We start from the raw sequence: 25,218 nt of genomic DNA, 5'->3' as shown, positions 1-25,218 counted from the left end.
ATAATCCATCATGGTCATTGCTCACGTTCACGGAAGGCTAGAACAAACCACTGCTCTGAGCAGTTTGTTAAGTAGGTTTAAAGGATTTAGCAGAGTAAGACACTGAAGGCATAGTGGGCAGATCTGAACTAAAGAAATAAGATTCTGGACGTGGCAGATACAGTCACGGAAATAAGCATCTGGTGAAATTGTTAGTAGAGTGGACGTCTGGGGAGAGACCGTGAACTGGACGGCAGGTCTGAGACATCTGGGGTGGGGGTGGGTGTCCATGGATGGGACACGGGACATGTCCCTCAGTGGTTCTGAAAGAAGAGCGTGTGGGGTGTGGGTGCGGGACTGACTTCTCAGTCGGTGGCTCAGAATTCTCCAGACTCCGGGAGAGCTGGGGCCTTAGGCTGATGAAGCACAATCAGACCCAGACAAGGTAATCAGATCAATAAACCAGCAGCAGAACGGTCAAAACAGAAGAGTGAAAGCTGGGAAGAGAAACGCAGACCACTTACCTGCCCAGATCATTCCAGAAGGAGGGAGAAGAGAATATTTTCCTATTGTAAGGAATAAGAGTATTTCCTATTGTAAATACTTGTTGAAACCACTGGTAAGTGGCAGACCGTTTGTAGCACAACGAAGACGGTGGAAATAAATCTTGGTCTGTGGTGACTGCCACACATGCAAGGAGGCTGAGCCCATCGTCGAGAAGTGAAAGGTCCTAAGGCTGGAGGAAGAAGTCCAGGTTCCTTCCTGCTTGCACACCGTGTCATGAAAAAGGAGTTTAAAGTAACAAGATAAAACAGGCTGATACTCTCCAGAAAGGGGTGGCACAGCTGTGTGAACATCAGTCTCCCTTAAGGTTAAAGCATCAACAAGAATAGAACAACGAATAAAGTCATGACTACTACTTGCTGACGCAAAGGAGAAACCTATGAGGCATGCAGGATCATCTTAACCACGCACGCGCTCAGAGTACATCAAAGATGGTACACGGCATGACGAGGAGGTTGACAGCTGGAAAAATGGGACGTGCTTCTGGGAGATTAGTGAGACAGAAACGAATACCGGCAGATGAGGTCTGAATCATAACAGTTGGTGAGTGTAGATCCCTGCGCCAAACGGGGTCGATAATGTGTCCTTGTTTTCCAAGCACACTTGGTGCCATTGCACACACCAGCCAGGTGGCAGGCATGCAGATAAACCCCAGCAGATCCCCCACAGGCTGCATCATGCAGACCCCTCGCTCTGAGCACAGTGTGATGAAATTATGAATCCGTAAACAGAGGCACCAACCCTGGATAGTAAAACCATCTTTCTAAATATCAAACGAGTTGAAGAAGAATCCATAGTAAAAATTACAGCATGTTTTGAATTTAACAAAAATTGCCCATCAAATTTTATGGGATGATCTTAAAAACTTTCAATGGACGTTCAGTGGGAATTGACACAGCCTTAAATCCATCTATGAAAGAATAATGATTGAAAACTGATAAATATACAAGAAGATAAGCCCGAGGGAAGCAGAGAGATGGACGCAGGTGTGGATAGACAGCACTGAGCCACGCAGCCGGAGTGAGGGAGGACACGCGTGAGAAGAAGGGAGAAGCCGCAAACAATTTTTAAAAGACCCAATTATGCACAAAATAGATATTTTTAGTTTCAAGGGAAGAGTATGAACAATTGGATGTCTCTGATTGAGGCCCTGAGACAAAATGGGCAGTTTTCTAGAAAAATAAAATAAAACTCACTGAATAAACTAGGAAATCCTAGTAAACCTATAGCCGCTAGAGAAACAGAATGAAAAGCTCACGATCTGTGCACAAAAGTGAAACCAGGAAGGTAAGCCACACTGGTTTTGTTGGACCTTCAGGGCACAGGTCCTCCGCAGTTCTGTCCCTGAGGACCATGGGAGAGAGGCCCTGCGTCCGTCCCACAAGGCTCAGATGCTCCTGGAGCATCCCACATGGGTCCCAACACCTCTGCTCCCCAAGGATGAGTGGCCACCACCTGATGGTTGAAGGAAGGTGTCGGGGAGCCAAGGAAGCGAGGAAGAGCCTTGTAAGGTTTTCATTTGAGTTGGGTGGGATCACTTAAAAATTTTTTTTAGTGGGTCGTCTGGGTGGCTTGGTCGGTTAAGCATCCGAAGACTTCGGCTCAGGTCATGATCTCACGGTCCGTGAGTTTGAGCCCCATGGCGGGCTCTGTGCTCACAGCTCAGAGCCTGGAGCTTGTTTTCAGATTCTGTGTCTCCCTGTCTCTCTGCCCCTCCCCTGTTCATGCTCTGTCTCTCTCTGTCTCAAAAATAAATAAACGTTAAAAAAAATTTTTTTTTAGTGTTTATTTTTGAGAGAGAGAGACACAGCGCAAGCGGGGGAAGGGCAGAGAGAGGGGGAGACACAAAATCCAAAGCAGGCTCCAGGCTCCCAGCTGTCAGCACAGAGCTTTAAAGGTCTTATTTCTTGAAAACACTATTTTGATCCCCAGTGGGATGGGTCCTAAGGACAAAAAAACCAGAGGGACATCTTAAACTGTATTCAGGTGACTTCTTTCTAGTAGCAATATTGTCACCATTATTTTGAAGCTATTATGTTTCTAATATAACGTTAGTCATTTTGGATTATTTGGAATAAAACTTTATCATGCAAAGACGACAGTTACAGGTATAAAATTAGAAATATCAGCATGAACTCGAGATTGAGTTTTCTCTTTTCACAACATCCGTATCCCCTAGCTGTGTCCATGACCGTGCCTAGGAGCAGTGTAACCCTGCAGGGGCGAGCCCCTCTATGCCAGTGCACTCACAAACATGCCTCTGGAAGTGGCCGGGCTCTCTGGAGAAATGCCTCATTCTGCATCTCGGGCAGGAAACGCACACAGTGAACTGATAAACTGGGCCTCCTTCTGTGCCCGAGAAAAAAGACCACAAGGCTCACTTAAAAAGGACACACAGGTGTCAACTTGTAAGGGGTCCCACCGGCCAAACAAGTGACAGTTTGAGCACTAGAGAGAAAAATGACTACACTGGGTCAGAACACATGAAATTTATAAATTTCATTATGATACTTGATAAAATGCACTGGTGGTCTTCCCGGGTTGCTAGGCACCAACTGACTGTGAAAACTGGTAAGAATCGTGTATTGATCCAGGTCTTTCTGCACAGACCTCGGGGTAACCACTGTAGAGAAAGGACAGACTGTTTTTACAGAAAAATTCTGGTGCCTGAGGCCAAGTGGGGGATAGATTTAAGAAATGGTCATTTTACAACACAATGGAACAGTGGGTCAAGATGGGAGTCATCAGTAGATGCTAGACCGGTTGGGGAAGGTCTGGTGGAGAACTCTACACTGGGGAAGGGGTGTCCATACCTGGACCACCGATGATCCATCCGTGTCAGCAGAAGTGAGGCAGGAAACCCGTGGCATCACGTAGGGAATCGTCCCACCAAGATGACCTTCTAGTTCAAAGCAACCTTTTCTCGAAACCAGGGCTAGAAGTATTAACTTGGTATTACCACCAGAAGGCAGTCCACTGGCTTCTTCCATAAACAGCGTGGACAGGAGTGGGGCCATAAATAGATAGCGTAGACGGGAGTGGGGGCCATAAATAGATAGCGTGGACGGGAGTGGGGCCATAAATAGCATGGACAGGAGTGGAGTGACCAGAGGAAGGGAGCTTTTGCAGATTGAAACAGACTTAAGGGACTGACCATATTTGTAAGGATGACTCTTCCGTGGATCCTGATCTGAGCAAACCATGTGTAAGAAGATGTTTGTTTTTTAACCGTTGGGAGATTTGAACGTGGCTTGCTGTTCGATGGTATCAAAGACTTAAATTTTTGTGAGGTGTGACGGTGGCATAGCAGTTGAATGGTGAAGAGGCCTTATGTGTTTAGAGACACATGCCGAAGCGTTGGCACGGCACGCAGTGTCTGGTGGTGCAGATAAGTCTTAGTCCCTCGTTTGGATCTAAGAGTTGAGAAGCGTGGGTTTGACCTAAGGGTCAAGAAAGGCACCACGGACCCTTTAGGATCATGTCTACTTTCCGGTGACAGGAAAGGGTACCCCAGCCCTGGTCCAATCATGACATCCAGGGGGTGTCTGCAGATGAAGCAGGGTGGGGCTTGGACCCTGGCGTGTTCCCCGTGGGGTGCCGTTCTCCTTCCAGCAAGGTTTCAGTTGCACAGGAAATACAGTGGGTTGAGGCCGTTGCGTGCCCATGACCAGGGCTGGCCCTCCTCCCTCATGAGGCTGTGCCCACGCCGAGATGTGGACGGTGCCAGCTGTCCCCCTGGGACCTGGTGGAGGCACCCCAGCTGCGCACCGTGAGGCCTTGCCTCTGCTGTGGCCCCCACACCCGCCGGAGGGCCGGCTCCATAGTTACTCTGAACCCAAGTGGGGGCTTAGGAGAGCATCCGCTGCTTGTCAGTTCACGAAACTGCCACCTTTCAGTTGGCAGCACACAGACAGCCGTTCCTGTGTTTTCGTGCTTTTTTTCCTGACGTGGAGACCCTTTTCCCCTCGCAGACGCTGCTAGTGACCGGCTTTCTTGGAGCAGAGGCATTGCGTGTGCGTGTGTGTGTACTTGAACCTGTGTTGGGAGCTGGTCTGAGAAGGGACACGGGAGACCCAGCGGGAGGGAGAAGTTCCAGCTCTGCTTTGTGGAAGAGAGCTGGGTTTTCCCTTTGACCTGCATCCCTGGTTTTCGTGGGATCCTCTTTGCGCTGCTGAGGGGTGACCTGGGGACTGGGCCAGAGGCAGCTTGAAATGAGCAAGTCAGCAGCCCTGGCTGCGGGCAGTGACGCATAGGGGCCGCTGTCTGACGGTGGCACTCCCTCTGGCTGGCGCTTGTGTCACCTGCAGGGTCTCGCGGGCAAAGCGGGAGGCAGGTGCATGCCGTTTCTCTTTAAAAAGGAAAACTGGGAGTGGTTTTCAGTAGCTGTAATTGGGGATAAAGAAGTGTTGAGGCGGATCCCCTTGTTGGGAGGCTCGGAAGGAGGGAAAAATGGGGCGTCTCCCGACGTCGGGCCTGGACCCAGCAAGCGAGACCCCGGCAGAGCCCCGGGTCGGGCCTGGACACGACTGCCAGGCGGCCCTCTCAGGTGGCCGCTCTGCTAGGGCAGTGACTCCCGTTCCCACGTGAATTAGGGCACAGCAAGTTGTGCACCGTGTCGTTTTGGCTTTGTTGCCATTGTCCTGCCAGTGGCCGTTGTTGTGAGGCCACCCGCCCCTCCACGGACCACGGGCCCCCCTTTTCCTCACCAGATCCCAAGAACTGCCCTCTGTGAGGGTGCCCAGCTGTGTGCTCGTACTGAGCCCCGAAATCACGTCTGTCCCTGCAGTGACTTGCCTCATCCCTTCTCGTATGCACAGTGGGGAGAAGGATGCTGGACACCCCAGGGGCCGGCCTTCACTGGGGGGCTGGGAGGGGGCCGCCATCCAGCAAGCAGTTCCCGTTCCAGCAGGACAGGAGGACTCGAGGCCAGAGGGCACCCCGGGCTGGCAGGTGATCAGGACCCGAGGCCAGAGGGCACCCCCGGGTGTCGGGGGGGGCAAAGCCGCTCAGGGACCTGGATGGGGTGGCGGGACTGTTTTTTCTAAGAGAGCTGCACATTTGTTTCGTGTGGTTTTCGGGATCTTTCATTTTACGGTAAAAGCTCACCCACGGGTGAGATATGAAAACAAACCATGCAGCGGCCAGAGAAAGTAGCAGGAACCATGCCTCCACGGGCCTCTGGACGACACATCTGGGAGACATTTCAGGCTGACAGGGTTTTACACGGACACACTTGCCTTCGCGACCTTGTTAATTAAAACTTGGAAGCAATTTTCCTCGACGGTGGGTGCCCTCCAGCTGCCGGGCGCTTTGGGCTGGGTGTGGCTAAAAAGACGAGCAGGCCCAGTAGTGTTGTGGTCTTCTCAGTATCCAGATGCTTTCACTCGAAGCCTCCAAGCTGGTCCTGGTGCGCGTGGGACGGAGCTCAGTGCTCCCCGCCAGCTCTGGAGGCTCAGCCGATCCCGTTCCTCGCCAGGTCACCAGCGGCACACCTCAGTCACCCCACCAGCCCATCCTGTCCCAGAAGGGACTCACAGCAACAAGGACCAGAGACACTAAAAGAACACAACACTTGGGACGCTGGGGGCTCCGCCGGTTGGGTGTCCGACTTTGGCTCAGGTTGTGATCTCCCAGTTCGTGGGCTCGAGCCTTGCGTCTGGGTCTGTGGTGAAAGTCTGGAGACTGCTTCGGGGTCTGTGTCTCCTTCTCCCTCTGCTTCTCCCCCGCTCACACTCTGTCTCTCTCTCTCAAAAATAAACATTAAAAAAAAAAAAACCACTAGATGTGTAAAAGAAAGGGGGTTGTGGCCCTGATTCTGGGCCCTGCGTTGAGGGGACCCTCCAGTCTGGCTGGCACTTAGGAATTTATGGAGCCTGTAAATCAAGTACCTGGGGATGGGGAGGGAGGGGACACGGGTGACCACTCTGATAAAATGACAGAACAGAAAAGTTCTCAAAAGTTGTGTGATTCTGGGTTATACTCCAGGAACACGAGTAAGAAGGAAAAGCATTTCAGGTCCACAGCTGTGTGGGTCCGCGGAGCCCCCACCACACCCCACACATTATTCTCGCGTGGCTCCTTGTTTCCCCATACTTGCCCTTGTGTGAAGTTCGGTTTTGGGGATGGTTTTGCTCTGGAATAGTGGTAGATTTCACGTTATTGAAATAGGACGGACGTGGTGGGACATGGGGCGCTAACGTCCCCAGGTTCATCAGCCAGGGGCTGTCCCCGTTGTCTGGTACCTGGGCGTGGGCCGCTTGCCCCAGGTGGACAGGGAGGGGCACACACGAAGGAGATGGCTGGCACGTGGGCGCTGGATCAGTTGGTTTGCGCCCGGGCTCTCCTTACCCGTCTAGGCAGTCGGTAGCCCTGGGAGAGGGGGTGGGGGCGGGCTGTCCCTGCAGGTCAACAAAGCCTGATGTCACACGTCGGAAACTCATGGTTGATACGCTCGCATGAACACTCCTCCCTGCTACAAATGTCCATTACATTAATGCCTGGGTTCTAAACCTCACTCAGGACTGGAGGTGGCTGTGATTTCCTGATGCAGCGCCACGGGTGACCTCTGCTGCCCACGTGGTGTCTATTGGGAAATGGGAGCCTGCCTATCCCGTGTCTCACTGAGAAGCATCTTGCAGGTGCTTTTTCTGAAGAACAGGCAAAGTTACTAACTCCTATGGGGCCATCATGAAATTTAAGGAAAACTGGACTTTTCACCATGATTGCATGGAGGTAAAGAATGTGCTGACTGCTGAGTACAGTGTGGTGCCACGGGCGTCGTTCAGGTTGTGTCAGCTTTTCCCTGCTGTTCCTTGTGCACCTTCAGGGCCAGTGTCAGCATCCAAGGAAGGCAGCTGCTGTCTTAAGTGTTACCATGAGGACAGTTTCAACCTGCATGTCACCTGAGAGGGTCTCATGTCACCTAGTGTTCTGCAGAACGTACTGTGAAAACTGCTGACATAAGGGTTTATTTTCCTCAGAAGCCATCCGTAAGCATCCTGGAGATTGGTAGTTGCTGGTTTGGGTTCAGTGGCTCATGCTGTCAGAGGACTAGGCCAGTATCTCTGAAATTCTCTAGGCCTATTCCTCACAGTCTCAGAATGGCTGCAGCAGCTCCAGACATCACGTCCTCACTAGCATTCAAAGTCAGAAAGAAGGTTAGCACCAGGCAGGGGGTTCTCGAGAAATTCCCTTCATATCAGGGAGAGGAATACCACTCCAGGAAGAGCCTCACATCTCACTGGGCAGGTATTGAGGAGGGAGGTTGGGGAGGGTGTTGGGATTGTCCTAACACCATGTGGTGGGTGGCAGGCAGGGAGAATGGGGTTAGCAACAGGAAGCACAGTACCTGAACAGTACTTTGGGATTTCACTCTCATTTTAATAAAACCAAAGTCCACATTTCCAATTTCATGGTTTGTTTACAAAGAGAGGAGCTACATTTATTACTGTGTTTTTGCAACACCTCGTAAGCCTTTTGTGAAGATTGGATAACACCAAGTAGGTAAAGTGCCCAACACGGTGCCTGGTGCATGGCGTGAATGCACACCACCCACTTTACCGTGTACCGGGCGCCCGGCCCTCCACGAGCTGCCACAGCCCTCCTTCCCTCGTCCTCTATCAGCTTCCTGCACACGGCCGCTGCAGCCACGTGGAGATGCTTGCTCTTCCCTGTCCCCAGCCCACCGAGCCCACCCCCTACCCCCCACCTGCTCCTGGGCCTGCCCTCCTACGCCGCCTTCCAGTCCTGCCCTGAAGGTAACTGTCCGTCCTCAGCGCTGCTGTTAGGGGCTGAATTGTGTCCCTTCGGCAAAGGTATGCTGACATCCTGGCCCCCAGAACCTCAGGATGACTTGGAAAGCGGATTGTTGCAGATATAAGTAGTTAAATGAAGCCAGTGTCGTGTGGATGTCCTGCTGCCGTGTTGGGAGCAGGTCCAGCATCGGGCGTGGACTCCTGCAATCTCAGGGGCTCAGACCTCGGCTCAAGCACGCTCCCGCCTCCCACTGCCCCACAGCCTTCTGGGAACGGGTTCCAGACTGCTCCGTCCTCCTCTGTTGGTGTCCCTTAGTGTCCCGACTCCACCTGGGTGTGGGGTGCAGAGGGTCCCCTTGGGACATGTGAGTCTCGCTGAGTCTCAGGGTGGGCACGGTGGTGGGAGCAGCTGGCAGGACAGAGAACCCAACAGCTGTGCGGCCGCTCATGGGCCAGCCCCCTGGGCCAGTGTGAAGGTCGTGTTCACCCTGTGCCCAAGACAATGGAACATTCAACCATGACGGGCCAAGCTTGAGTGCGGCCACCAGCCCCGGGTTTTCATTTTGCGCCAGGCCTAGCAGCTGCTGTGACCAGCCCTGGTTGGGAGCCGTGGAGAGGTGCCCCAACGCGGAAATGATGCACAGATCCATTCGCTGCAACTGGGACCGGTTCTCGTGACTTGGAACCTGGGCACGCAGCCTCACGACGACACAGGTGTCTGGGAGGTGTCCGCCACCAGGTGGTCACCCTCCCTGGGGAGGGGCGGTCTGGCCGCCAGACCTCATACCCGGTGTGCAGGGTCGGCCAGGCTGCTCCTGCAGAGATGGGGCAGGGGTTGTGAGCCGCATCTCAGATTCCACAGCCCTTGGCAAGGGCATCCCCAGCCTGGTGCGACCCCCACCTCACTGGGTACATTTCTGAGGACGGTTTGGTGGGATATGGGGGTGAGCTTCAAAAAGAGAAAATGAAGCCGTGTCCTGTATGGCACGGCGCCTTGTCCCACATGATTAAAGTCTCTCCAGATCCTGGCACATAGAAGCCATTGTGCAGTTGTTGAACGCCTCCCCCCACCACCCATCCACCTGAACTACTGTCACCCCCTGCTGGGTTTACTGTTGACTTGGGACACCCATAGGACTGCTCTTTCCCTCCACACCTTACTTTCCCTCGTTCAGAGGGCACTGCAGCCCAGGCTTTTCTCACACTAGACTTAAACATTTGGGGTCAGGGACACGCACTGCTTGTGCGTGGGTGGAGCCGTGTGCCCCAATTCCACGTGCTGAAGCCCTAACCCCCAATGGGGCTGTGTCTGGAAGTAGGGTTTTTAGCGGGTAATGATGCGTAAACAAGGTCCCGATCTGATAGGACGTAGCTTTAAACAAGAGGAAGACAGCTCTCCCCACTGCCATGCAGGGACACAGGGAGAAGGTGGTGGTCTACAAGCCGGGCAGGGGCTTACCAGCACCTCCCACCTCCAGAGCTGTGAGATGCGAGTTTCTGCTGTTGCAGCCACCGGCTCTGTTAGGGCAGCAGGGGAGGCTGAGGCACACTGTCACCTTCTCTCTGTGCCTGCGTTTTGTGTTTCAGTCCATCTGCTGGAGCAGCACAAATGCTTCTAGAACCATCTAACACATTACTGGGAAGAAGCTGGTGGGGCCGGGGAGCACTTCCTCAGCCCAAGACCATATCTGTTTTGACCACTTCTAAACACGAAGTTGTGTCTGGGAAGCTGGGCCTGTGGGGTGACTTGCTTGTGACCCCGTAGCTAGTCACTGAGAAAGCCAGCCTTCTGTTCGTCACTTTGCCGTCCGTTCCCTGCAGTTGGTCAACCGCCATTTTAAAAATGAGCCATGAAGACCTCATGTCATTCCCTGAAAACAAATACTTAAGTACAGGAGAATAAATAACTCCAGCATGAATATTTAAAACCAGGAAATTCAGAGTGTGATATTTGCACACTGGGAGGTCTAATTTGTTTGCTGTGCTGATCAGAGCAGAAAAAGCTTCCATGAGAATATTTGTGTATTCATAACTAGTGGTAGAAATAAATGAATCTTCCTGTGTACATCTTGTAGTGGAAAAAAAAAGTCTATTTCATGGCAAGTGGCCTCGGGTCGTGTTTCTTCGGTGCCTCTCTTCTGGAACATAGACGCAACTCGGTATGCAGCATCCAAAGACGGAGTGGGGAAGAGGCATGCTGGCTGGGGACTTCCCAGGTGTTCCTGCTCAGAAAAATACTTCCTCTGAGAAACAGCCTCAGTCAGAAGTGGGGAGAGCCTGCGTGCCGAGCACAGACAGGCAGAGCCATGATTGTACCACAGTGTTTCTTTCCAGAGAGGCTTTGCAGTCTCCTGTGCCAACCAGCCAGTGTTAGCTCCAGGAACATTCTGCCCCACAGTCAATGCCCTGGCTGTGAGCCAGCCGAGGTATCAGAGCTCTTGATAGCTGCTCAGGAGAAATAGAGCTGGATGCCAGTTAAAGGTGATGAACAGATTCTATTCAGTACCACTGCACGGGCAGTACCACTGCACCGGGGGGGGGGGGGGGGGGGGAGGGGGCGCGGAGAGCTGAGCTCAACTCTGAACACAGGCCAAGGGAGAGGGTGGGGTGGGGTCAGTATGTGGAGGCGGATGGAAAGCCAGTTAGAGGAGACACCACGGGCGGGGGATTGTCGGTGAAGGTAGGTGGGGTGATCAAGAATGGGGGCTGACTCAGTGGGATTCTTGGCAGGCAGGGGACGGGGCCCAGGGACCAACCTTAGGTGAGGAGCATCCTGGGAGCCTCCGGGGACTTTTGTCATCAGACAGGAGGAGGTGCAGTTTGGGTGGGGGATGGATGGTAGGGCAGAATCTAGGTCACAAACTGTGTAGGTGTGGCAGGGGTTAGGGAGAGGGGGTTCGGGGAGGGGGGCAGACCCAAGAAGGCCCTCCTGGAGCTGCTCACAAGCCTCAGGAGTAGGAGCGCTGTCCAGCGTGGCTGGGGTTATCCAGGGCATGTGAAGCTGCTTCGCAGATGCCCTGTTCAAGGCACCCTTACATGCCCAGAAGCAAGTCCAGTACGAACTGACTTTGAGCGTCCCAGCGGGGATTAGGGACAGCAAGCCCTGTTTCTGGGACTGCATTTGTGGCTGTTCCTGCTTTGGGTGGAGGAAGTTGTGCAGGACACTGACAGCAGAGGCAGGAGAGGGTTCTGGGTTTCCTTCTGCCTCTCATGGCTCCTGTAGCCCCCTTCCACCTTAAGGAGTGGCCGGTGGGGTGGGATGGTTGTCTGAAGACACAGGCTCATGCCCCAGGAACGGCCCTGAGAAGTCCCTTGACAATGGGTGGAGCAGGTGAATGAGCAGAACAGCCCCAGTGTCCCTTGCTCCCTGGAGGAGCTCTGGAGGGCAGGCCCCATCCTTCACACACACACAGCAGCCAGAGGCGGGTAGCCTGGTGAGGAGGGGTGCTTCCCCACATCTCCTCTCCCTGGAAGGCTGCGCAGGCTTCACCGCGGCTGCAGGAAAGCACCTCAGTATTTATACAAATAACTGGAGATTTCCCCCGTGGGAGTGTGTCGCTGAAAGGAACGTTCTCTACTTCGCTCACTGTTGAGATAAAAGGGAAAAAAGTCAAACAGATCAAGACAGTCTTGGCATTCACAGTTTTAGCTGCATTCCATTCATCATATTCCTGAGTTTTAACAAAAGTCGGACCTCCACCTGCAAGGGCCCCCTCCCAGCTTTTTTCTCCCATTCACCTGCATCTCCCCCAGGTCTTACAATTCCACAGGGAAACGCGGCTTTGGCAGCGCGCTGCTGGGGGCAGCGTGGGTCGGACCGAATCTCCAATCAGCGGGTGCGCCCTCCCGCGGGACTCAGTCCAGTACGCGCTTTTCCGCCGCGCGTCGCGGCCGGCAGTGGGGCAGGCAGGATTCTGCCCTTATTTACAAGTTTGATGTTTTGTTTATCGTGAACTTTTTTGCATTGATTTTGAAGTTTTAAAATACTGCCTTAGAATGTGATTCATCTTGATCACTGAGTTTTTTGCGGCAAATGCCTTAAATCTGCGCCTCCCCCGAGTGCCCCACCCTCCGCTTCCCCGCCCCTGCCCGCGCAGGAGCTGAAATTATTTTGCTCGCTGCTGGATCCTGAGGGCCTCCAGCGTGCCTTGGTACTTTAATACTGTGACCTCTCAGGTCATCAGGACACGTGTGGCGGGGGCGCAGAGAGGACCGTGGATATGGGCAACGGAGATGGGCGGGGCGCTGGGGACACTACCGAGCGGAATGGGGGCCCTCAGAGAGGAGAGGAGGGGCGGGGCGGAGAGCAGGCGGAGCTCCGGAGAGGGCGCGGTGGGCGCGGCGCAGGGCGGGCCCGGCAGCCCGGCTTCAGGGAGGCGCGTGCTGTCGCAGCCGCCGCTTCGGGTCGCCGCGGGTGTCTGTGTGTCCCTCCTCCCTCAAGTGCTCACGCCCGTGTCGCAGCCGGGGCCGGGGCAGAGGAGTAGGTGGGGCCCCAGGTAGCGGCACAGCCCGAGCGGGTCCTGTGCGGCACCGCCGCCCGCCCGCGGGTGACCGTCCCTCTGCACTCACCGCCGGCGCGCGCAAGAGTCGGTGCGCGCGTGCTCACTGCCGTCCCCCTCAGGTGTTCCGCGACCGCAGGTATCCGTCCCCGAAATTGTGGGTGCTGCGTGGAAGTCCATGCTTCCGCCGCCCCCCGCAGGTGTCCGTGCGCCCGCGCTCCTCGCCGCCCCCGCCCCCCGCAGGTGTCCCTGCGCCCGTGCTCCCTGCCCCGCCCCCCGCAGGTGTCCCGGCGCCCGAGCTCCCCGCTGTCCCCGACCCCCGCAGGTGTCCCGGCGCCCGAGCTCCCCGCCGTCCCCGCCCCCCGCAGGTGTCCCTGCGCCCGCGCTCCCCGCCGCCCCCCCCCCCCCCCCCGCAGGTGCCCGCGCCCAAGCCATGGTGGACGTGCTGGGCGGCCGGCGCCTGCTGACCCGGGACGGCGCGTGGGTGGAGGCCGAGGAGGAGCTGCAGAACAAGGTGGTGGCGCTGTACTTCGCCGCCGGCTGGTGCGCGCCCAGCCGCGACTTCACGCCGCTGCTCTGCCACTTCTACGCGCAGCTGGTGGCCGAGGCGCGGCCGCCCGCTCCCTTCGCGGTGGTGTTTGTGTCGGCCGACGGCAGCGCGCAGGAGATGCTGGATTTCATGCGCGAGCTGCACGGCGCCTGGCTGGCGCTGCCCTTCCACGATCCCTTCCGGCAGTGAGTGGGACGGGGTTGGGCGGCCGCGTGGAGCTCGTCCCTCCCCCCACCCCTCGGGCGGGCCTCCCCGGCGTCGCTCGCGCCCCCCACCCCAGGCCCCCGAGGGGTCCCGTGGGGCTGCCGCATCCCTGGGGAGTTGGAGAGCCGGGCCCTGACTTAGCGGGTCTGCGTTTCCAAGGAGCTCTGGTGATGTGGCTGTTGCGGAGCCTAGCGGTGGTGGGACTCGGGGAGGGGTGTGGAAGCAGGAGAGGGTGCCTCGGGAGGCTCGCGTGGGAACTGGGTCTCTGCGTCGGCTGCCGCGAGCGGCTGGGGGCAGTGCCCAGGGGCGCACCGAACTCCAAGGCTGGAGGAACTCCCTCTCTGCTGGCGGGGGTGCGGCTTGGTTATCGCTGCCAGGCCTGGAATTGCCTGAAAGTGAAGGTGTTTACTATTTCCACAGCTGTAGGAAGAACCAGGTCCCTGGGCTCCTGGGGTTAATGTCAGAGGCCACAAAAATCCCCAGGGGGTAGGGACCTGACTGGGGAGGAGGGAGAAGGTGGGAGAGAGGAGAGAGGAGGTGGGATGGAGGAGGTGGGATGGAAGAGGGAGGAGGAAGAAGGTAGAAAGGAGGGAGGAGAGAGAAAGTAGGAGGGAGGAGGGAGGAGGTCAGAGGGAGGAGGGAGGACAGAGGAGGTGGGAGGGAAGAGGTGGGAGGAGGGGGGAGCCGGGAAGGAGGAGGGAGGGTGGGGAGGATCTCAGGAGGGTTGGTGGACTGGAGTGTGGCCGGGCTCTGATCGCACCTTGGGGTCCCTGTTGTGGTGGAAGCATTTACACTCTGCACACGGTGTTACCCCACCATCCTTGTAATGGACATGGAGTGAGTTTCTGGGTGTGTTTTACAGGGCATGTTTCTCATTTATGGTCCGGGGGGGGGGGGCTATCATTCAGTTGTGGTGGACCCCCCACCTCCCTCCCCGAGCTGTCCTGATGAATTGGCTCGTGAACAGTTAAAAGTGGCAGGGGGCTTTGGAAGGGTCCGTAGAAGAACGTTTCTTCCCACAAACACATGCCGCAGGGACGCTGAGGAGGAGGTGAGGCTCAGGCCTTCCAGGTGGGCACCTGCTTCTTAGAGGCCTCACTCCAGGAGCATCTTACAGATGTCTAGTTTACGCGACAGTGGAAACAAACCCAAGTGACAATTTTGAGAGGGTGAGTCCCAGTGACTTACTTGGCAGAGGGATTCGCCGTAGCATCTCCTCTGGTGGTGTTTGCGAATGCCTCTGATATGCTTGGCACCAGAGTTATGCACGGCCTTGGAACCAGTACAGGTTTGAAAGTGGCAGGGGGACCGTGTGGGTAACTAGGCAGCGCTCAGGGTCGGGGATTTCTTTGTGGCTTGATGGAGGCAAGGGGGCTCACTGCCGGGTGATGAGGCCCCTGTTGTGTATGAGGACGGCCCTGATCCGGGAGTTTGGAGCCATTGGCGGTCACGTGCCAGCACCTTGTCCTGGTTCGCAGATGTGCCGCTGAGGCTCTGGAACCTGAGTCTCTGCTTAGAGCTTCTCCTCCCTCTTTCTCCTCGGGGCTACCTGGGATCTCGCTGGGGGACGGCCTTGCGGAGCTCCCTCCCGCTTCTCCTGGGCTGCGGTCAGAGCCCTTAGGGTCCACTGCAGGCAGCAGGAGGCCAGCGTGGTCTCCAGAAGAGTCCAGCGTCAGTTTTTCTGCTGGTGAGACCTCGTCCTTCCTCTTTCCAAACTGCGCCACACTGGCTCTGTCCTTGCAGTTTCTGTGGTAGGAAGCGGGATGTTGTGTGAGAATGTTTGGAGCTACTCCCTTATTCTAGCCGGGATAGTGCTCTGCTCCCGCTAGGTCAGTCGTGGTCAGGGCCCTGGGGCTTTCTTCCTCAGCGGCTACCCACTGAGTCCCAGGTGAGGGGAGGAGGAGGAGGAATCACTGGGGAGCCACCACGGGTGCCCTGGGCATGGCTGGAGGCCACGTGGCTGCAGGGCGTCGACAGCCCTAGACAGACATGTCTACTGAAGTCCCCGCGGCTGGTGCCTGTGTGCAGGTGGGCGAGCGGCCTGATTGTGGACACCAAGGACAGGTGTCCTGCCCATCTCCTTTCCCTTTGTTATGGGCCCAGTGCCAGCAGGAATTCCTGTCTCCTGCTGTCGCACGCAAGACCCGCTCAGTGGTGATTTTTCATGGCCTTTATGATTGTTTGTTAATAATGCTGGTACCCACTTGGGCTCTGGTACCCCGGGAGGCCCCCAATATGACTCTGCCCCCCTCTGGTCTGCTCTGGCGCTGACCACCACCCCCACTGTGGGCCAGGAGGATGGGATGCCTCCTGACAGGTTTGCACTGCACAGAAAAGACACTTGGCCGTGGCATCGTTTCATGGGTGGAGAGTGGCTCCGTCAGAGCCACCCACTTGGTGGGGTGCCTGTGCCCCCTGCCATCTCCCCAGCCTTGGGTTCCAGCTCCCCGCCACCTGCCAGGCCTCCTGACTCAACGTGTCCCCATTAGGCACTGAATCTGCTGAGTCTGGTTTCCTCCTCATTGCTGCCTCCTTCAGGTAGGGCCTGGACCGTTGCAACATTCTAACCTCAGCCCCAGTGTCCATGTTTAATGGACTCTTGTCCTGGAACCCACCTCATCTTTCTTGTCTGAGGCAGGCCTGGTCCTGCCGTGCCTACCCCAGCTCTCCGGGGTCCCTGTCGCCCAGGGGGCTCAGTCCACGTCTTGCCCTGCCCTCCCACACTTGCCCCATACTCACCTCCTGCCCCAGCCTTCTGTGACCCCCTCTGCAGACTGGACAGCAGTGTTCCAGAATACCCCATACCTTTCCCACCTCCCCAGTTCGTACACATGCTTGCAGCCCCCCAACCCTGGAGCCCTCACTTCCCCGCCCAGCAGCCCCCCCTCCTCATCCATGCCACTGGGGACACGAGGGACATTTCTGGCCCGGGAGGCCCATGCCTGTCTCGCGCCCAGCGCCACCCGTGTGAGCAGTGTCTCTAGCGTTCAGGGTGGAAGCAGCCGCTGCTCCACGCTTGGCGCCTGTGGGCTGCTCCTTGGCTGGAGCCACTGCAGAGATTTGCTGGCCCGGGGGGGGGCGGGGGGGGGGGGAGGAGACTGGAACCAGCGTTGCCATGACAACCCAGAAGTGGCTGTGCCAGTGGAGGACGCGCTATTAGGTGAAGGGAGGGAGCCACTGTCGCAGCAGCACCCGCCCCAAGCTGGGCCCTCGGACTCCCCCAGGGCATACCGCGCTCAGAGTTCTCATGCCTGCACTCTGTGCGGCCACAGGGCTCTCCTTCCAAGGCGCCATCCGTTCCCGCAGGGCACCGCGCCCGAAGCCGGTGGAGACAGTGCTTGCGAGCCTCTCCGTGCAGCTCCAGGGTTACGGTCGTCTCCACGCAGATGCTGCCAGGCTGGGGATTCGAGGGCCCACACGGCTGACTGCAGATACTCTGGAGCCAATGTGTATTCCAGACTCCTCCTCACTCCTCAAAGCCCAGCCTGCCTGCACCCCCCTCCGCCCCCGCCCGACACCTGTCAGAGCTTGATTTAATGTTGCGAGGGAGTGAAATAGCAGCAGCAGCAGCCCAAAGCTTAAACTATAAAGATTTACTGATGGGCTTCAGTTACACGCCCAGCAGCCAGGAGCTGGTTTCCAGGGAGGTGGGAAACCACCGAGGACAATTTCATGGCTCTGCTTTCTGCCATGCCTGCCTCATGCTGAGGCTGCAGCCAGGGGCCACTTGGCAAATGCAGTCTCTCCTCATGGTGGCAGAGTGGCTGCTGTGCCTCGGGCTGCGTAATCTCACACCCTCCACTCTCCTAGCTCACGCGGAAGTGTTCCGTGCAGTCGCACTAGTTCTGAGTCTGCTGGTTACCCGTTCCGGTGCTGGTTGGTGTAGCCAGCACTCAATGGCTGTGCTGCATTGGACAGCTGGCCCACCTTGGGTTGCACGTGGCTCCATCAATAACAGCCAGTGTTTTCTGAGCGTTTACATGCCAATCCCTTAGCTATCCCGTATGCATATTAACTATCTAAACCTCCCAACAACCCAGGGAGGTATTTCCCATGGTACAGATGGGGAATTTGGGGTACAGGGAGGTTAGCTAGCTTGCCCAAGTCCCACAGCTAGTGAATACCAGAAGGTGGAGGGTCATGGATGCTGAGCAGGGAGCCACATGCCTCTACCGCCCAGGCCATCGAGGGCACTGCTCTCAGCTTCCCTTGCTGCCTGCTCTCTCCCCCATCCCCAGGGTGACTGGATGGTGGAGGGAGGGGGATGCAGGCAGCCCTGGGAGACTGGCAGGGTTGCATGCTTCAGCAGGCGTGAACCCAAGGGATCGTGGCTCCAGCCGCCCCTCCCCAGCAGGGACAGGAAACTCCGCACTTGTAGTGAGCTCCCTGGTGCTGCTGCTGCTGGTCTGGGAACCCTGTGCCCTTAGCACTGCTGCTGCACACGTGGGGCAGGGCCTCCTGGCCTTGGGGGTAAGCCCCGGGCCCTGGGTAGCAGAACCCCCGCGGGACCATTCTGACGTGGTGGGCACTGCCCACCCCACCTTGCCCAGGGTGAAGACCTTGCACTGATCCATCTGCCTGAGCTGCTGGACAAAGCCGGTGGCAGCCTCTGGCCACCTCCCTGCAGTCTTCAGGCCAAGGGCTGTGCAGCCGTTTCTCTTTTCTCCATGTGTTTGTCTTATGCTTTGGGGGAAAGCAAGTTTCATAGGCCCTTCAAATTTCTGGGGTTGTTCAGCATCCTTAAAACACTGGTGGGGGGGGGGTCTCCTCCACCCCCCCAGCCTACCCCTGAGTTGCTGGGCCAGCTGGCTTGTCAGCAAAGGCCTCAGCTGGTCCCGGGGCTGGCGTCTCTCCACGTCTGTGGTTTGTGCGTGTCAGCCCTGGTGTCTGTTCCACAGATGATGATCACTCTTACATAACACTTTTTCTCTCCTCCTTGGCTGTTTCTTCCTCATGTGAGCAACGGCTTCCAGAAGCTGCCGGAGTGGCAGCCGTGTGCAGGTTTCCTTCGGGACCTGGTGGTCCTGGCAGCAGTCGGGTATAGTAGGAGCGACCTCGCCTGCCTGCCTGGGTCTGCAAGCAGGGTGGAGTCCGCCGTGGGCCCCGGACCGATGTTCCCGTGCCTTCCTTTTCCCCTGAGCAGTGCTGGTAGCGCCTTGGCCCGTTAGGTCTTCCCGCAGCCAGGTTCGTTTTGAAGCTCACCGGATCTTGTGCGTTTCTTCTGCTGTGACTTCTTCCCGCCGTCTGCCTTTCCTAGTGTCTGCTGCATCAGTCCTGTTCTTGCCTTTTGAGTCAGTCACACAGCTCGTCTACAAGTCGTTTGGAAAAGTGTGTTTAGGACCACAACTTCCTATGTCTAATTGTGTCTACGGCTGCAGATCAGAAGTATATTCCATATTGTTCCCTTTTGGTTGTGTTGTGGTCTGTTTCGCTGTTTCACTTGTAGTGGTAGTGTATGGTTAGTTTTTAGACTCATTCCAAAAGCTGCATTGTATTGGTGTCCCGTTTTCATTGCATTGTGGTCTGGTTAAGTGGTCTGTGTGCTCTTGCTTGTTTGAAATTTTGTGACGATCCCTTGGTGGCCGAGAACATGCTGGGTGTGTCACCGTCTCTTGGACGTGTGAGATGAGGCTCTCTTCCTTTGGGGGGTGGAGGCGGGAGGTCTTCTTCCCCCCTGATTTATGCCTTTGTGTTTGGCCTGGGTGCCAGAAGGCAGCAGGAAGACCTTGATGGAGACGTGATGGGGAGACTTGGTAACAGGAGGGTTTCAAGTGCGTTTTTCCTTCCACTCAGACCCACAGTCCCTAGGGTGACAGGTGAGTGCAGTCAGATTACTGAATGAGAGACACTTGCAAGGTGGCCTTAGGAATGGGGAGGGGTCTTCATCAGCTGCCCTATCTTGAGGGCACTCATTTAGGAGAAGGTTAAGGGGAGAGACAAAGGAGGTGGTTGCTCCTTTTCCTACGTCAATGCAAATAATTCTTGTTACACGTGACGGAAAAAGTAGCCAAGAAATGTGTCGTCCATAATGTAAATCAGCCTCTCCTTGAGTTTGAGGGGCAGAAAGTCTGACACAGCTTTGTTGGAACTCACAGAGTTTTAACACTGATGGTTGTGTGTACCTGCTGTTTTTCAGCCTCTTGAGATAGAGGAGGGATATAAATTTATTGGGGCGTATTTGTGGGTTTAGAATTGTACCGTCCGATATGGTAGCCACCTGCCACTCGTGGCTACTTGAATTTAAATTAATGAAGATGAGAAATTCAGTTTTGCTGGCGCTCCTCCACCTCTTGGGTGCTCCGTGGTCCCACGTAGCTGGGACCTGGGCTCTGGGATGGGCAGCCCAGGCTCAGAGCAGTCCCCTCCCTGTGGACGCCCCTCTGGGACAGCACACCTGTCCCCTCCCTGGGACACCCCTCAGGACAGGCTCGCGGCAGGGAGAGAAGGTGTGGGCAGGCTGGGGGCTAAGGCTTTGCACGGTCAGCCAGCCTTGGGGACGTGGGTGTGGCGGCCTGCCCACTCCCCCGCTGACCCGGCCCTCCCTCTTCTCTCCCGCAGGGAGCTGAGGACCAGGTACCACATCACAGCCATCCCCAGGCTGGTGATTGTGAAACCAAGCGGGGAGGTCATCACCGACAAAGGGCGGAAGCAGATCCGGGAGCAGGGGCTGGCCTGCTTCCAGAGCTGGGTGGAGGCGGCCAACATCTTTCAGAATTTCTCCGGGTGACGCCGGGGGTCTCGGGGGCACCTGCTGCTGCATCCTGAGCACGGGAAGGGGAGCGGCCGTTTCCTCCCCGCCCGCACTGGTACGGTTTATGTCCCGGCAGAGAGAAACACTGCCAGGGAGGATCCCGTAGCCTGCGGATCCTTATTTCTGTCACTCTTAGCAGAGCTGTCTTCACGCGAGCCTGAGTATGCTCCCGTTGGGCTCTTGGGAATCCATGGAAAACACATCTTTATACCACTCCTCAGGTGAAAGAACACATTTACGAATACGTCTTCTGGAGACCTACTTCGGTTAATGCTAAGTTCTCACGACTCATGTATCACTGAGGTTTGCAGAATCCGTACGCTTTAATAAACATTTCCGGCACAGCCCTCTGATCTCCCTCCTTGTCCCCGCAAACCAGGCCCTTGCTCGGGGACAGTGAGGTGCTCCCCCAGTGCTGGTCTCCACACTGTGCTCCCGTTTCCAGTCTCACAGCTGCTCGAGGCTGCACGTTCACGGTGTCAAACCCGCGTCTCCTGCGGGTGCACATGGGTCCAGGTAAGCGGGAGCCACCACAGGCTCTGCCAGGAACCTTGTGCCCTCGCACTGCTGGCCACCGCTGGCACACCACACACACACACACACGTACACACACCCCTTGTACACTACACACACGCCCTACACCCCACATACACACACATGCTGCGCACACACACCACACAGATATGCACACAGACATACACCCAGCACGCATGCACATGCACACACGTGGACACACACACCACACTCAACCTCACCCCACACACCACCCAGACACACACACAGACACACACCATGCTCTTGTCTCCACTGGCAGCCTTGACTGCTGTACGACCGATGCTCAGAGCACACGCACCACGTGTCTCCTGGAGCGGGCTTTCCCGGAAGTCACCGTAACCACCCAGCTGAAAGCAAGCCACAGCTGGACAGGACAGGGGCTGGGGGGATGGTCCGCGGTGCTAATGCTCCTTGCAGGCTGCTGGCTCCTTTGTGACACTGCCTGCGAGGCCCCTCTCTCCCCTTCCGGTCACAGCATCCACGGGGACCCAGAGCCCGGGGACTTGGGGACCTGGCCCTCGGGTGGGTGTCAGAGCCGCCCTGGAGCTTCTGTGGGGGAGGTTTGGGGTTGGGGGGCCACTGCCTCGGGGTTCTGGGGCACACTCTTGCCGCTGAACAAATGGGCACACAGACACATAAGCTGTCAGGGTTCATCCCCATGTGCAGTCTTTTTTCCTCTGCTGTCAGCCCCGGGCAGGTGCTCCCCCGCCATGGCGCCCACAGTGAGCCCCGGGGCGGTGCTCCCCCACGGTGGGGCCTGCCGCCAACCTAAGGCAGACGCCCCCCCACCGTGGCGCCCACCGTGAGCCCCAGGGCAATGCTCCTCCGAGGTGGCACCTGCCGCCAGCCCTGGGTGGGTGCTGCTCTGAGGTGGTGCCCACCGTCAGCCCCGGGGTGGGTGCAGCAGCAGCCACCTGGTGGGAAAACAAACCCCCATTGGTCTTGGTGGTTACAGATGCGCTTCCGACCCTTGCCCTATTGGGAGAGGCTGCAGAGAACTTGCTTGTCCTTCCTGTCCCCAGGAGAAAAACATAATTTATGGGAGGGGTCCTCCTGTTTTATAATAAACAGTTGAACGGGGGTCCTCCCCCCTCACATTTCAGGGGGTCCCCTTTGCACTTTGTCCACCCTTGCTTCCTTCAGCAGACTCCCCAAGGATTCGTTCACAGTGGGGGAGGGGATGTGTGTGTGTCGGGGGGAGGGGACCGTGCCTTCTCTCCCTGGCCCTACCTTGAACCTTTGGCACCTGTATCGGTCAGCTTGGGCTGCATAACAAAGTCCACAGACAGGGCGGCATGAACGACACAGACCTCTTCTTTCCCCGCCCTGGAGGCTGGATTCCAGAATGAGATGTGGGAAGGGTGATTTGTCCCGAGGCCTCTCTCCTGGGCTGGCAGATACCAGTCTTCTCCCTGCCTTCTCACGAGGTTGTCCCTCTGTGCATGTCTGTGGTCTCCTCTCTTAGGAGGACACCAGACAGGCTAGATTAGGGCCACCCTTGTGACTCCATTTTACTTTAATAACCTCCTTAAGGCCCTGTATCCAAATAGTCACATGCTGCGGTTCTGGGTGTTAGTGGGGGCACACCTGGCCCCCACCACCCAGCGCTCGGCCTCCCAAAAGCAAACTGTGGTGCACAGACAGACACGTGCTTGCAGCTGAGATTCCCAGCAAACAGCACAGAAAGGAGGAAGGAGAGGGACAGGGTCCAGCCCGCCCCCCTGAGGTGGTCTCTGGGGTGCGGGACCAGGAGCTTGGGCCCTGCTCGGGGCGGGCAGGTGGGCCTGCCTGCAGCCCACGGACGCAGTGGCCGGCAGGTGACCCAGCAAGTCAAGTGTGTGGACACCAGCAGAAGGGACAGCAGCTCTCGAGACTGGATGCTGATTTTAGGCTGTGCTCTAATGAGACCCCAGACGGGTTGCTGGCCCCGCAGGAGACTCTCCTCTGAGACACAGCTTTACCACCTACTCCGCCCCGTCTTCTGTGACTGGCACCTCCAACAGCAGGAGCTGCAGTGGGCTCGCTCATCCTGCGGATGGTCACCCGCGTGGTGCCCACAGGCCTGGGCCGTCAGTGCCTGCGGCGGCCCCACGCTTCCCCAGGCAGGGCAGCCTCCCGGATGGTGCCCGCTCTCCAGCTGGCCGTCCTGGCCACTGCACTCTCCACGAGGAGCAAAGCCACTGGGACATGTAGCCGTGCCTAGGCTGAGAGCCTGGGAAGTGTCTGACTCCTTCTCAGGTTAACCCAGCAGAGCTGGTGGGCTCCCCATGCCGGAGTGGTGCAGCCCCATCACCTGTCCTCAGGCTTCGGTGGGGGAGGTCGCCTGCTTACGGATCACTGTCCCCAGAGGCGGGCTGGTCTGCAGCAACCCAGTGCGGGAGGGGAGCCTGCCGCCCTCTCACCAATAATCGCGGGGCCCCTTTCCTTCGCCATCAGGGAACCTGAATGCACATCTTCCCCCGGTGGTTTCAGCCGTGTCCAGTGAATTCTGGCCTCAGCGAAGCTGGTTGAAAGAGGCTGATCGCCTTCTGCACCACAGCTCCTCCTGGAGCAACTGGACGCATCTACCTGCTGGCTCCGGCGTCCCCACCCCTTGGCCACCTTCCCTGTGGAGGTGAACCTGCCGCACTCAGGCACTCTCCACCTGCCGGGCACCTGCCAGGTGCCTGCCTGCCTTCCTGGGGGCAGTTGGCTGAAAAGGCCCAGAGCGTCACTGCAGGACCCTCAGGGTTGGAAGAAGCGGGCCATGGGGAGGGGGGTGTGGCCCCAGGACCATGTCAGGAGAGCCCCCAGAGCCCAGGTGATAAGTACAACTTTTAGGACTCAGGTTTACAGAACTGGTGGGCAAGGGATAGGACATTGGACCCAAGCGCAGAGGGGCTCCTGCCCATGTTGTCCATGGAGCGGCCACAGGGGTGGGAAGGGACAGTGGGGACGTGCAGAAGTGCCATCAGGCCCACTGCAGAATGGGGGCTCCCCGGGGCTCCCAGGCCACGAGCGGATGCCCACCCTGCAGTCATGGCCGCCACGCGAGGGCGGGACCTGTTCTCACGGAGCACGTTCTGCAGACTGAGAAAATAGAACACACAGAGAATGCTTCCTTTGTGGGGGCCAGGGGTCCTAACTGGCCACCCACCTATCCCTTGAAGGGCTGCCATGGTCCCTGGCTGGGTTCCAGGTTTCCACTCCCATCTCCTGGAATGTGAGGTCCACACAGCAACTAGACCTGTCCTTCATGTGGAAATCGGGTCGTGTTATGTCCCTGCTTCCCAGCACCTCAGACCGAGGCCAAGTCCTTCTGGGACCATCCTCCCCATTCTCTGCATCTACTTGCTCCTCCCAGACACACCTCCCTGTCCTTCCTGTCCCTCCGTGTCCTGTCCATCTCCTCGCTGTGCTCACTCTGCCCACATGCCTCCTCAGAGGCTTCATCCCTGACCCTCCTGTCTAGATAGCACCTCCTCCTCGTTCCGTGTCACTGTTGTCGACCCCCTTCTCCGGGTTGTCCATCTGTCTTTCTAGCCATCAGTCACTCATCTTATCTATCATCACATCTTTCTGCCTATTCTGTCATGTCTGTGTCACATCTGTCTTCTATCTCCTATTCACCATCCATCCATCTGTTCATCTGCTATCATGTGTCTATCTGTATCATCTGTTATCTACCTAGCTTCTTTCTATCATCCATCCATATATTTGTATCATCTGTCTACTATCTAGCTCTTGTCTATTTATCTATATCTATCTTTCTATCATCTATCTATCTATCTATCTATCTATCTATCTATCTGTCATCTGTCTCTACATCCTTCTCCCCGACCACCAAAATCACTACCTTGAGAGCAGAAATTGTATTCCTGTCTGGTTCTTGGAACGAGTGGATACTGGATGCTCTGTGCCTGTTTGTTGCCTTATTGAATTCTGATGTCCGCTGAGCACGATCACGTGTGGCACGCCGTAGGTTACTCTGTCCGGCCCCACATCAGTGGACGTGATGCCAGTCTCTAACTGGTGCTGCACTGATTGCCCTTGTGCATGTGACCCCTAGCGCTGCTGTTGGGACACAGTGAATTTGGGTGTGAATTGGTAAAGAGAGAAGGAGTGAGCCCTCTCTGTGTTTCTGGACCGTGTGATGTTCTGTCACCATTTGGGGAGTGACCTTTCTCCTGCTGGCTTAGTCAGGGCAGTGGGCTGCACTTAAATAAGTCAGGCCTGTCTGTGTGGCAGTGCAGTGGAGCGGCCCCAGGCTGGGCACACCTGCCCTCCATCGGGTGCTCTGGCTTCCCGAGGGGGGTGCAGTGGGAGGCCAGTGGGGTGCGTGTGCTCAGTGTTCAAGGTGGCCTGGCCCCCCTGACCCGGGGC

General features: G+C 56.9%; 2 protein-coding genes across 2 annotated transcripts in view; both read left to right on the top strand.

Moving 5' to 3' along the window:
• LOC125149892 (uncharacterized) overlaps window positions 1–25,218 on the top strand; it is a 110,404-nt gene that overhangs the window by 4,374 nt on the left and 80,812 nt on the right. The window lies entirely within an intron of this gene.
• On the top strand, window positions 13,230–20,593 carry NXNL2 (nucleoredoxin like 2). The gene is made up of 2 exons (XM_047831507.1): window positions 13,230–13,531; window positions 20,109–20,593. Exons 1-2 carry the CDS (start codon window positions 13,230–13,232, stop codon window positions 20,275–20,277), a joined length of 471 nt encoding a protein of 156 aa, XP_047687463.1. The 3' UTR covers window positions 20,278–20,593.

This window comes from Prionailurus viverrinus, chromosome D4, assembly GCF_022837055.1.
Source record: "Prionailurus viverrinus isolate Anna chromosome D4, UM_Priviv_1.0, whole genome shotgun sequence".
NCBI classification, from domain to species: domain Eukaryota; kingdom Metazoa; phylum Chordata; class Mammalia; order Carnivora; family Felidae; genus Prionailurus; species Prionailurus viverrinus.
The sequence above is the reverse complement of the archived record's forward strand: the minus strand, read 5'-3'. Positions and strand labels throughout refer to the sequence as shown.

What these genes read in the sequence shown, in the direction of transcription:
- NXNL2 (XM_047831507.1), top strand. Translation starts at nt 13,230, where the DNA reads ATGGTGGACGTGCTGGGCGGCCGGCGCCTGCTGACCCGGGACGGCGCG. An exon ending in TTCCACGATCCCTTCCGGCA is followed by an intron (nt 13,532 to 20,108) that starts GTGAGTGGGACG and finishes TCTCTCCCGCAG; the next exon opens with GGAGCTGAGGACCAGGTACC.